Raw genomic sequence first — 13,446 nt, 5'->3', positions numbered from 1 at the left:
CATTGACTTATCCCTCGATTCTCCTGACAATCCCAAAATATATTTTTGTTTAAATATGTGCTAAAATAATCTTATAAAGTTTTCAAAATTATGTCACCATCCTAGAGTTTTTTTTAATGGCATATAAAATAAGGACAACAAAAAAGCGGTTAAATCATTAAGTCCGTTCTTGTGTCAAAATGTCTGTTTTAAGAACTTAAATAAAAAAATATGTAAAAATATTTAAATAGTTCATATTTGAAATGCATTCAGTTTTTAAACTTAATCTTTGTAAAAAGAAATTTCTTGTCCATAGTATTAATAGTACTTCGTAAGATTATATACTATAATACTTAACTCTTTAAACTTACATAATTTATCATAACTTTCAAATTAGATTGATATTACATCAAATTATTAATTGCTGATAACAGATTTGTACAGTATGTAATAAGAAGACCATATCTAATAGAATCACTTTGATTAAAGAAGAGAATCATAAAGGAAATATTTGCTGAAGTAGATTCTAATATTTTTTTAATATAAATGCCAGGATTAGTGTACTGTACATTTAAGTATTTATATTTAATTTTACCACCTATATTTGTATTAATTCTCTAATTAAAGATCTAATGTCCTCTAAGATATCTAAAACGGCCCGAAGGGTGAATATAGAGATCAGAAATAGCCATTATAAACAAATGACCAGAGGCAGTGATTCAGAAAATTAATTCCATTTGAAATGCTAAATATTTGGATATTTTTTTGGAGTAACGTTGATGTCAAATTGTTCTTTAACTAAAGGGATGTGGGTCAGAAGGGGGAAAGAGGAAGGGAGTGTGTTGTGGGCAAATTTTCACTAGGAGTTGTTAATCAGAATCCTTGATCCTTGTCCCTACAAATGAAAAAAAGCGCAAACAAATATATAAACAAATCTGTTAGTACAAATTAAAATGAATATTAATTAACACAGATTTTGATATTTTAAACTGGGTATAATTAATAATAAATACAATCACACTAAAACATCTAATCAATTATTCTATCTATTTAATCAAATAAATAATATTATTAGTAACAGAAGTTAAATTTTTATGCAAGGTGTGCATTCATTTCCGCACAGAACCACTCATTACATCAGAACAAGCCATTAAACTCACCATTTTGAGTTTTTTGCTATTGTGTCTCGTTGCGATTATGAAAACTAATGCGGATGTGTATGCACACTAGTTTGGAGAGGGTTAAGCATTCTGTGAAACTTTTGGCAGAAATTTAAGAAAAAAGAAAATTTAGCGAATTTTTTAAGGGCAAAGATAATTTACAAACAAATAAGCTAACCCTTTTCTTATATTTCAATTCGGCCTTTGGTAGATTTTTAGGAATGGGGGGAAGAAATTGGTTAGAACTATTTAATTTTGTCTTTTCTATCGTTGTTCTGTAAAGGTTATTGGAAAAATTTAAACCAATTGTTTAACAAAACCCTTATTCCTTTCTAATGGATAGTTCGAGGAAAATATTTGGGAAATATTAAAATATAAAGATAGAAGTCCTTAATTATGGGAAGCTAAAATAAATTAAAAGTAACCAAAATTTTATTTTATCTTCTTCAAACATTTAATCATCAAAAATATTTACCCTTATTATACATCTGTTAAAATTACCTTATATTATAAACTCAATAAAGATTATCTATTTAACAATAAGTTTATGATTCAATACATTACTAAAACATGATGGTCTTCAAACCAAGAAAGCTTAACATTACAAAAAGGCATTTGATCATAATAGAATCATGATTCTTAAAAACTGACAAAATTTAACAAAAACACAATCTTTCACACTCTTAAGATAAAATCTGAATGCCTTGATATTTTATTTACAATTGTTAGTGTTTAATGCTCTTGGATTCGCCCCCACACACTAAAAATATCCTGTTTGCTTTAAGAGCCTTCTTTCCTTACCCAAACCCCACTAAAAAGGCCTAAAACTTGCTTTATACTATAAAAGCTTCCTTAAAGTTAGAGGCTTTTCAGTCCAGCTTTTTTCTGTCATTGAAAAAAAGACAGACAGCCTAACATTTTTATATTGGGAATTCATAAAGCAAAACACTGCTATAGATTTAAGTACAAATAAAACTTTATTGTTCCATATTATTATAATGCTTAAAATTAATATAAATATTATATTGCTAAATGAATATAAAGAATTTTTTGTTAATAAATAGATATTGCCTAAAATTAATAAAATGAGCAAAAAAAATGAAATCGATGAAAACTGACTAGAACATAAAAATAGTTAAATAAGGGGGGGGGGGGGGTAATGCAACCATCTCGTAATCAATGATTAAATGGCACTTAGAATTCGAATTTCGATCTGAAATTTTTTATGAGTAATCTTTGGTAGGTCTATTTTCCCTAAATCGAACAAAAAGTTGAAAAAGTAACGGCTAACGGCTTAGTCGCTTTTTGGCTATTTTTAGAGCAAATCTGTCCTAAATTACGTAGAAATCAACTTTTTAAAACATATTCGCTTTAAATCATGTGAAATGATACAAAAAAACATTTTTTTAGATTTCTAGTACCAGCAACTACCGGCTAGAATCGTTTGAAAACGTTTTGGAGCAGCAAAGAGTAATATGTGGAGATAGGTTTCGTGATGGATTTGCTATGAAAATAGCCGAAAAAGGCTAAACGGCTGAGCTGCCAGCCGTTAGCCGTTTTGTTTTTCCAACTTTTTGTTCTATTTAGGGAAAATAGACCTACCAAGGATTACTCATGCAAAATTTTAGATCAAAATTCGAATTCTAAGTGTCATTTACACATTGATTACGAGATGGTTGCATTACCCCCCCCCCCCCCCCTTCTACATCTAAGTTAAACTTTTTTTTCTGAATATCTCAAAAAATACTAGGTATAATTTATGCTATTTTAAAATCATGCTTTTTCTTTAAAATCATAAATAGGAATGTGTAAAAATTCATAATCAAAATTAATCTAAAGAGGACTATCCACGAACAAGAGCAAGTGATTCTAAGAATCTTCCAGCATTGACCCATAGTATTTTTTTAGTAAATATACTAGGTTTATGTTTAATATTTGCTTTATCGACAAAAAAAGTTAGGTTTCACCATGGTTTTATATGAAAACAACTTTAAAATGTTAACCATTGTTTGGTGCAATATTATCGAATGTTTTGATGAGTTCAAACTGTTGTTTAAAAGCTTTGACACAAAAGTATATTATTGTGATTAAAAATGTATAATTAGAAAAAGGGTTGGTAACTTGTAAACAGTTTAATTAATGTACTTTTGCAATTTACAACATTTGATGCTTTTCTGCAGTGTTATTTTATTTTGTCCTTTGAACTCAACAAAGCATTTGATGATATTACTTTAAAAAATGCTTTACATTTCAATTTGTTCATATAAAACCATGGTGAAACCTAACTTTTTAGTCGATAAAGCAAATATTAAACATAAACCTAGTATATTCCCTAAAAAAATACTATGGGTCAATGCTGGAAGATGCTTAGAATCACTTGCTCTGGTTCGTGGATAGTCCTCTTTCAGTACTTTATGACCCTTTAAAGCTCTAATAAAAATTTAGGGACTGATATTAATTAAAAATGTCCTTAAATTATGTTTTGAATCCTATTTTTTTTACATTTAATAATTATTAACTTTGGTCAGAAAAGGTTAATAAGCTATCAATCATTTTATCATTTAACAAGAAACAAGTAAAACAATTTACACATGTAGCGCAGCAGTCACAGAAAGCCAAACTGTAGTACTGAGCTGGATCTTTAAATCATTTTAGTGTTGAGCCAGATCGGGGTGCGCCGAATTTCCTCCAATTACAGCGCGGCATTTAATAAAATACTGTGCTCTCATTGGTGGAAAGTTGGATCACCCCGATCTGGCTCACCACTAAAATGATTTAAAGATCCAGCTCTGTTTTATTCACACCAAAAACTACAAAAACGCGACATACCCTATGGTAAAACATCAAAGATTAAAAACAGAAGGAAAAGAGAAAGGTGACTTGTATATTCTTCATTTACAAAGGGGGAGGTCATTTTCTAGTAAATTCCGTAAAGGTGTGTGTGTTATAAGGCCTAAAAATAGTAGTAGAACGATAAGGTGCTCTATATATTTGTATTCCCTATTGAATAGAACAATAGGGAGCACCTTATCGTTCTACTACTATTTTTAGGCCTTATAACACACACACCTTTACACACCTTTACGGAATTTACTAGAAAATGACCTCCCCCTTTATTCATCCCTGAAACGGACTTGCAAATCTAGCTGTAGAGTATCCTCGCAACTGTACTATTAAAAACTCTAAATAAATACCACCTTGACGCATAATTCTAACTAACCAAACTATGTTTGTAATATTGATGAAAACAAATTGTTCTATTCAAATGCTAAGCTAATAGTGTTGAAGGGTAATATTGGTGATGTCTCCTAGTGGGGGAAAAAAATCTTTCATTTAGATGTAAGACGCTAAAAATAATGGAGGAATGCCTGGGTTTTATAACAGAAGTAAATCAGAACTTTCAGACAAAGGTTTGAAATGAAAAGGGCGGAGTTGGTTTCAATAGTTTAGTGCCTTGGAATTTCAGAATGTTTAGGAAAATAGGATAAAACCCCTTGCGGGGTGCTATCCCTTTTAACCACTATATAGGTAATCTAGCCTATGAAAATATAATTAAGATTTTTGTCTTTTAGAATGAAAGATTTCCTTAGTTTCTTGGGCCGTGGCAAAGCAGTTGGCCGCGGTTTCTGACTCTCCCTCAAGACTCTAGTAGATAGATAGATAGGGATATTAGTATGGACATGTTTCCGTTGATAGTTATATGGATGAATAAATTAGGGATGGCAATCCGTCAAATTTTTAGACCGGATTCGGATTCTTGCAAGAATCCGTCAAAAAAAAGTGGCGGATTCCGGATTCTAGCAATATTCTATAAGGCTTTTTTTAAATTATAAAAATTAAGTGCTACATATGTCCTAAAAATTAATGTTCTTGGTGTTCTCAATAATTCACTTCCAAGAATCGAACCAGATTTTTATATATAATGATGATAATCTTTGCCTTCAAAAAGCGGGAGTTGAAAGAAAAAACTCAAGACGCTAATTTTAGCATACCAATTAACAATCCGAATCCGTTATTAAAAAACGGATTCCGGATACGAATTCCAAAATTGACCAAAAATTGGGCGGATTCCGGATCCCTTACCCTAGAATAAATGTATGGACAGATAGATGGAATGAATATATATATGTATATATAGATAGATTAATTAAAAAATGGAGATATATTGGATACCCACACACACAGTCATGTAAATGATTAAATTGATTGGTGAGTAAATGTATGGATGTATTGATATTCCAATAAATAGATAGATGAATGGATAAATAAAGAAATATATTGATAATTATATAGATAAATTGATAGAGTTATAAAAAGATTAGACAAGTAAAACAAGATAAATTTTGTTTGTAATACAACATAGTTTCAAACCAGGGATCAAAGGCGATAAGACAATGGCCGAAAATTTGATGTACAAACAACCCCAATGATAATGCACAAAACTACCCCTTTTGTAAAACCCATTAGTGGTTGAAACGTTTGGACACCCAACTTAGAAAAGGCAATCAATATTCAATAAAAGTCCAAAAAGTTGTTAAGCCAAAGAATAAGAAAACGTTATTATAAACTTTGGGGACTAGTGTAATAAACAGCCCAATGTCCCCTCCCTTCCCAGTTTAATACAGAATAGCTAGGATCCTGTCAACTAAATCCTTACCTCCATAACAAGACCAAGATTACTCCAAGTCACAGGATCGTGCGGGTGTAGCCGTATAGCGGATCTTAAAGCGGTTTCTGCCAATCTAAAAAAAAGAGTTATATCATTTTGTTGTTTAAGCATGTCTTAACTTAGATGACGGAATATAACAAGAGATATCATTTTAAGGTGTCTCTGAAAAAAAATCTTGCTTATGGATGTGCACGATTATATCGTCAAACGGCCTTGAGAACACCATCCCTGCTGTGGCATAACCTTTGTCTAGAAGTCCTAACTGTGCAACCTAGCTGTGCAAGTTAATGAGTTTCGCCTATTTCAGGGCCAAAGTAAATTCCCTACAATTTATGTCGCGCATCTGACATAACAGCAGTAAAAATTACTTTTAACGTCTATAGTTGTGACGCGGTACTGGGCCGAGATTTGACTTCCCGACAACAAGCGGATGTTCTACGTGTTACGCCACAGTCGCGGGCTATTTAAGCTTCTTATCACACTTGTGGAGTAATTTGACTGGAGGACCGACTAATTAAAGTTATAACATAGAGTAGCTGCGCTACTAATAATATTTTCTCCTTATTTATACGAATATTATAATCCCTTAATGAAAAAGTATAAGGAAAGTAAGAGTAAGAAAGAAGGAAGGAAAGTTGCTAAAATTATGGTTGATAAGAAAGAAATAAGAGTGCCTTCACTTCCGTACATGCATCATATTAGCAAATCATCAGAATCGCATATTATTACAACAGCACAAACTGCCCCCCTTACTTTTTGCTTTATTTTTATCATTAGGCATCACTTCATAATATTAGCTACTGTGTCTTACAGCAATTATTAAAGAATATAGGGATATGGAAATTTGTGGAAATGTATGCACACCGAAAAAGTATATTTGAGAAAGAGAGTTAAGAAGTATAAAAGGAAAGTTTATTTTGCTTTCCAATGCTAGGATAAGAGAACACTATAGCTGTAATATCAATACATGAATTATTTAAAGCGAAGCTTTTCAATATATATTTGGTTGGTCCGTCTGCTCGAAATAGATAGATTTGATCATTAACTCATTCATGTTAGAATCCTCCTATAGATTTAAACCTTAGTATGAGAATTTCTGTAACAAAAGGGAGGTAGGGGATATTGTACTGAAAATCATAGTGGTATCCAAAGTTTTATACACACGTTCTCTCATTCATAGGTTCACAAACCTTAAGAACTTTTATTAAATCTTTGTTGGTTGGTTAATATTAGAATGTCCGTATTTTTCAACCATTAATATTAATGTACATAAGGGCTAATTTGTTTTTCCTCATTGGGGAAATAAAGACGTGCCATATTTTATCGCCTTTTGTCTTGTCCCTTAACTCCCTGGAATGCAACGGCATTAATATATTAATAATACTAGCGGCTACGCCCCCTAGAGGCCTCTAGGGGCACTTGAGGAGGAGAGAGTCGAATTTAATGACCCAATTTCTTATTTTAGATTTTAAAAGAAAAAGTAAAAAAAAATAATTTTTTTTTGGGGGGGGGGGGGGGGTGTCCCACCCCCCATGAAGCTACCCTGTAAAGGAGAACCCGATCGGTTCAGCGGTTAGCGAGACCCTTCGGTACAAACACACAGACAAACATCCTGTTCTAGAAGTTCTTAAGGAAGGGTAGGACGAACCTCCGCTTTCAATTTTAGTTTTAGATTTTTTCAGGGGCAATTTTTCTATGGTGGGTAGCTTTACCCTGACAAATATTAATAATATAAACCCTGTATGATGTTGTTTTTAATTATAATATATTCTTTTCTTCTACATATAAGAATTCAATTAAGATAAAATATAAGTTTTCTTTTTTGTGATTTGTTAAGTTTCGCGTTTGCCTATGACATTGGCTTGAAATTCACAATTATTTATATCGGAGGAGAGTAAAATGCATGAATCTAGCAATTGTCATGTTAAAAAATGCTTGATATGGACGTTCTTACATTTTAAGACATGGTTATAGAGAATTTTCGTTTGTAATATTATGCCTTTTCATTCTAGGAAAGTCAATTCCAAAAAACCAAGACAATAGGACAGTAAAATATAGTAAAAGAGGACTATCCATGAACGAGAGCACATGATTCTAAGTACCTTCCAGCAATGATCCTAAGTATTTTCTTTTAGAATATAATAGGACACCATATATTATTAATATATTGACGAGAAAATTTATGTTTCACCATGTTCTTTTAGTTAATTTAATTGATTTTGAAAAATTTTATGAAGCTAATTCTTTTAATAAAATGGATATTTGATTATACATATACGTATACTCGTGTTATATTATTAATAGATTGTAAATTAATCCATATTAGCATTAATTTAAACATACATATGAGATATAGTAAATGTGCTTTTGACTTTTTTTTAATTTTTATCATTTGACAACATGGACAATTAAAGACACCCCGAACTCAACAAAACGTTTGATAGAATTTAAACGAAAAATGGTGGACATTTTTTTACTTTTCTTCAACTTGAAGTGGTGAAACATAAATTTTCTCGTCAATATATTATTTATTGATAGTGACCTATTATATTCTGAAAGAAAATACACAGGATCAATGCTGGAAGGTACTTAGAATCACGTGCTCTTGTTCGTGGATAGTCCTCTTTGATGTCATAAAATCAGCATTTTCATAGTTCATGATTAACGCAAGGACTTTCTGGTCCAAATTACCTATACCTTGCTGTTACAGAAATTATCACGCAAAGTTTGAAATAGATCGGACGATTATAACATTCGTAAATTAACGATTAGAGACGTTCGTACCGACCCATATAGAAAATCATTGCTTTTAACAAGGACAATACTATACCTAGGAGAGCCTCTGTGCAGCTGAGTAATGCCCAATTCTTTAACAAGGACAATACTATACCTAGGAGAGCCTCTGTGCAACTGAGTAATGCCCAATTCTTTAACAAGGACAATACTATACCTAGGAGAGCCTCTGTGCAGCTGAGTAATGCCTAATTCTTTAACAAGGACAATACTATACCTAGGAGAGCCTCTGTGCAGCTGAGTAATGCCCAATTCTTTCAACAAGGACAATACTATACCTAGGAGAGCCTCTGTGCAGCTGAGTAATGCCCAATTCTTTAACAAGGACAATACTATACCTAGGAGAGCCTCTGTGCAGCTGAGTAATGCCTAATTCTTTAACAAGGACAATACTATACCTAGGAGAGCCTCTGTGCAGCTGAGTAATGCCTAATTCTTTAACAAGGACAATACTATACCTAGGAGAGCCTCTGTGCAGCTGAGTAATGCCCAATTCTTTCAACAAGAACAATACTAAACCTAGGAGAGCCTCTGTGCAGCTGAGTAATGCCCAATTCTTTCAACAAGGACAATACTTTACCTAGGAGAGCCTCTGTGCAGCTGAGTAATGCCCAATTCTTTCAACAAGGACAATACTATACCTAGGAGAGCCTCTGTGCAGCTGAGTAATGCCCAATTCTTTAACAAGGACAATACTATACCTAGGAGAGCCTCTGTGCAGCTGAGTAATGCCCAATTCTTGCAGCGAGGAAATATGATTTGGATTGATGCTAAGACTGTCCTCAAAGCATGCTTTGGCGTCGTTCCACTGGTGTTGGTGCTAAAAACAGATTCATCTTTAATCTAGGGGGGGGGGAGGGAGGGGACATTGGGCTGTTTATTACACTAGTCCTCAAAGTTTTGTAATAACGTTTTCTTATTCGTTGGCTTAACAACTATTAAATGAATTATGATTGGTTGGTTCATTAAGTTGAGTGTCCAAAAGTTTGAACTAATTGTTTTCTACATAATGAAAACTTTGTGTATCGTCATTCAATAAATAACCTTTCTTTGCTGTATGATTTTTTTAAATGATTTTCCTTGTAAATGAAAATATTACCTGATGAATTTTTCCCTTCAAGTATAGGATGTGATAAGAGAGTGGGTACAGTGCCAACGCTTCATTACTACAAGAAAAATATAAATAGGTGGAAATTATTGACATTGACAGGCAGCGTTGTGGAGCCGGAGCCGCCATTTTATCGTTAAAAACGGCTCCGCATTATAAAAAAAAAAAAAAATTTTATTAATTATAATTTAATAACTCTGTTGCGTCGTGTGCAAATGCCCCTTTTAAGTTTTTAAAGTTCATTTTTATCAAAAATTGAACTTTTAAAACTTTAAAAAGTAAAAAAACTTGGCAAAAAAATATGTTGAGTTTTTATTGATTTTAGGTCGGAGCAGGAGCCATAGCCGCACAAAAATAAAACGGCTCCGCAACACTGTTCATAGGAGACATATCGATATATGTGTCCCACCCCCCAAGAAAATAGCTTAAAACCACCACAGGACCAATAGGTAGATACCCAGAAGAGTAGAATCCGATCGGTTCAGTGGTTACCGAGATCTTAAGGGACGGACGGACGGACGGACAGATAGACGGAAGGACAGACAGATAGACAGACGGACAGACAGACAGACATCGTACTACTTTGTATTATAGATGTGACTTACCAACAGCTTTGCGCAGCTTCCACTTGGTCCAGTTTCAAGTACAATTCAGCTGTCAATACCCAGGTTCTGCAATAGTCAAAATTAGTTTATACCAGTGGCGTGCGAAGCACTTTGTCTAGGGGGGGGCATTTTGAAGATTTTGTAAAATTTTGCCCCCCCCTAAATCAAAGTGCCCCGGGGGGGCACTTTGCTTTAGGGGGGGGCATTTTGATTATATATACTAATTTTAAATAAGGGCGTTTTAAGGGGTGGGATTATTTGATTATGGGCCTCCTAGTCCTTATCCCTTCTTCCCCATCCCTTCCCCCATCCCTATTTCCCATTTATATCCCCCACCTCTTCCCCCCCCCATCTCTTCCCCCCCCCCCATCTCTTCTCCCCCATCCCTTCTCCCCACCCTGTAATGACCGAAGGGAAGGGAGCTAGAAAGCATCTTCGAAAAAATAGTACAGAAGATAAATTAACCTTCCCCCCCCCCCTCCACCACAAAACATTTTTAATGGGTGGAAGGGGATGTTATAAAATCTCAGCAGGAAGGATGAATAACCCCATTAAAAAAAATTGGGGGGGAGGTGAGATAAAAACACTCATTTTGGAAAAAATTTACCAAAAATTAACCTAATACGAAAAAATGATATTAAATATTTCTTTATTGTTTGACAACAAGGATGGCAACATCTTTAAGTAGCAAAGCACAAAAAATCATTAATAAGAATACAGACAAGTAGATTTAAAGAGCATCTGTTGAAATAAATATATATTTTAGGTAGAAAAAGTCACAAATCCTTTTTCCTGTATGTTGTGTGATGACAGTCAAAGTAAATTACATACTGGATGCTCGAAACAGCGAGAAATTTTTTTTTTTTAATATTATAATCCACAAAAAAATTTATCGTACCATAAAAACCAAAGATATAATGAACTGTGTAAAAAATAAAAAAAAAATACTTGTCCTTTCATTGTGATAAAAAGCAGAAACCATTTGGAAGGGCACGAAGCGCAAATTTTTTTCTTCAAATATGCAGGGAGGGAGGGGTTTTTTGGGGTATTTATTACACTAGTCCCCAATATTTCATAGCAGAAACCATTTAAAAGGGCGCGAAGCGCAAATTTTTTTCTTCAAATATGCAGGGAGGGAGGGGTTTTTGGGCTATTTATTACACTAGTCCCCAATATTTCATAGCAGAAACCATTTGGAAGGGCGCGAAGCGCAAATTTTTTTCTTCAAATATGCAGGGAGGGAGGGGTTTTTGGACTATTTATTACACTAGTCCCCAATATTTCATAGCAGAAACCATTTGGAAGGGCGCGAAGAGCAAATTTTTTTCTTCAAATATGCAGGGAGGGAGGGGTTTTTGGGCTATTTATTACACTAGTCCCCAATATTTCATATAAATTTTTCTTATTCGTTGGCTTAACAACTTTGGGGACTTTAATGGAATTTTGATTGGTTGGTTAATTAAGTCGAGTTTCCATACATTTCATCCACTAATTGTAATCTATATAAGGGGTAATTTTGTGTATCATCATAGGGGATGTACAAAATTTCTTTGGTAAAAAGTTTATATTATACAAAATAAAATACTTCCTTTAACCTGGTTTGTTATGTTCAGTGAAAAAAGATTATAACCTAATTTCTACACTAATTTAAAAATTTGGTAAGGTTAAATGAATAGTAACTGTCTGGTTGGCGCGAAGCGCCAAAATTTTTTTTGTGGAGTATTTCTTGATCTTTTTTTTTTGAAACTGGGATAGTTTTGCTTTTTGTAGAGTAGGGGGCAAAAAGGGGCATTTTTGTTGACCAGGGGGGGGCAAAATGGGGCATTTTTTAACATTTAGGGGGGGGCAGGGGGGGCGGTTGCTAGGGGGGGGCAGGGGGGGGCGTTTTGGTCGCTAGGGGGGGGCGATTGCCCCAAATGCCCCCTTCGGTTCGCACGCCACTGGTTTATACTCTTTGCATCATTACTTTTGATAATTGTACTCTTTGCATTATAAATAAAGTGTGTTTTTGTGTATAAAGAAGGTAAAAGTTGAAAAATGATTGATTGATTCTGTCCAATATAAACAAAATGTATAGGAAAATGGTGATATATCTAACATGTTTGCAGATAAAAGTTAATATTTACCTGATAAGATTGTATGAAGTTTCTTGGCTATGATTTTTTGCCCAATTGGTACTCAAACTACTGGCAACCTCACTCAGAGTTTTCTCAACCTGACTTGCTGCAACTGATTGCGCCTAAAAGTTAAACCCGATTTTCTTAAATCTAAAATTATTGATATTTTAAATTGAGTTGTATGGTTGAGGTCCTAGGACAAACTTAGGAGTGACAAAATTCGGAATGGACACTTGATCGAAACTAACCTATTTTAAACCATCTTATAGGTTTTTTTAAAAAATGCCTGACCCCTGCGGGGGGGGGCACAGTGGGTTTTTTGGCTGTTTTGGGGATTTTTTAACTTTATGAGTCACAAATACCAACAAAAACTTAACTTATTTTATCTAAAAATAAAGTTAAAACCTTTCATATACAGGTTATAGCTTATGTAATATAACATATTATATACATATTATTGTGATTTTATATAAGAAAAATGTCCCTAGAACCAATCTACTCATATAGTTAAAAGTTCGAAATTTCTGATATTATTCATATTTAAAAAAAAAATTATTTTAATCGACTGGGACCTCAATTAAAACTTTTGGAGAGTTTTTAAGGTGTATATGATGAATATACATAATATATTATTCTAAGTTATCAATAAATAGTATACAGGGCTCGGCAGCTGCGCATCAGCTGTGACTAAGCCGTAAATTTAAACCCATTTTGATGCTTTAAAAGATTTTTGATAAGAGGGATTGTTATACTTGGGTCAGGTTTAAACTTTCAGTTGATATTTAAAATTGTAAATGGTTTCCCTGAGGTATACAGGCTGCCGAGCCCTGCAAACATACACCATACAAGATAGGAAAAAATGTGATGTTCTTCAAAATTTTATATGCATTCACAATTCGATACTGATTTTAAGTAATGATGTTTATAGTAAAAATATTCTTCTATTCTTCTGGAGTCCAAGGGCTTTTTATTTAAAGGGACAGCAAAGCGCTAGAAAAATAGCCTAAACCCATCC

General features: G+C 33.5%; 1 protein-coding gene and 1 long non-coding RNA gene across 2 annotated transcripts in view; both read right to left on the bottom strand.

Annotated features, from left to right (window-relative positions):
• Positions 1-1,114: 1,114 nt before the first annotated feature.
• On the bottom strand, positions 1,115-4,468 carry LOC145318501 (uncharacterized). Its single transcript, XR_013879360.1, has 4 exons — positions 4,337-4,468; positions 2,056-2,140; positions 1,615-1,899; positions 1,115-1,471 (listed from the first exon to the last, which is right to left on the bottom strand). It is a non-coding gene; the product is annotated as an uncharacterized LOC145318501 (long non-coding RNA).
• A 190-nt stretch (positions 4,469-4,658) lies between these two features.
• The window catches only part of Ttc7 (tetratricopeptide repeat domain 7), a 28,280-nt gene continuing 19,492 nt past the window's right edge, over positions 4,659-13,446 (bottom strand). The window contains exons 24-29 of the mRNA XM_080159766.1: positions 12,441-12,553; positions 10,315-10,380; positions 9,701-9,767; positions 9,303-9,421; positions 5,797-5,881; positions 4,659-4,784 (exon numbers count right to left, since the gene is read on the bottom strand). Of these exons, the coding sequence (XP_080015892.1) occupies positions 4,692-4,784; positions 5,797-5,881; positions 9,303-9,421; positions 9,701-9,767; positions 10,315-10,380; positions 12,441-12,553 (543 nt within the window). The 3' untranslated portion in view covers positions 4,659-4,691. The remainder of the gene's footprint in view (positions 4,785-5,796; positions 5,882-9,302; positions 9,422-9,700; positions 9,768-10,314; positions 10,381-12,440; positions 12,554-13,446) is intronic.

Source organism: Acartia tonsa, chromosome 5 (genome assembly GCF_053477335.1).
Source record: "Acartia tonsa isolate MP-2025a chromosome 5, ASM5347733v1, whole genome shotgun sequence".
In the NCBI taxonomy this organism is placed as follows: Eukaryota; Metazoa; Arthropoda; class Copepoda; order Calanoida; family Acartiidae; genus Acartia; species Acartia tonsa.
The sequence above is the reverse complement of the archived record's forward strand: the minus strand, read 5'-3'. Positions and strand labels throughout refer to the sequence as shown.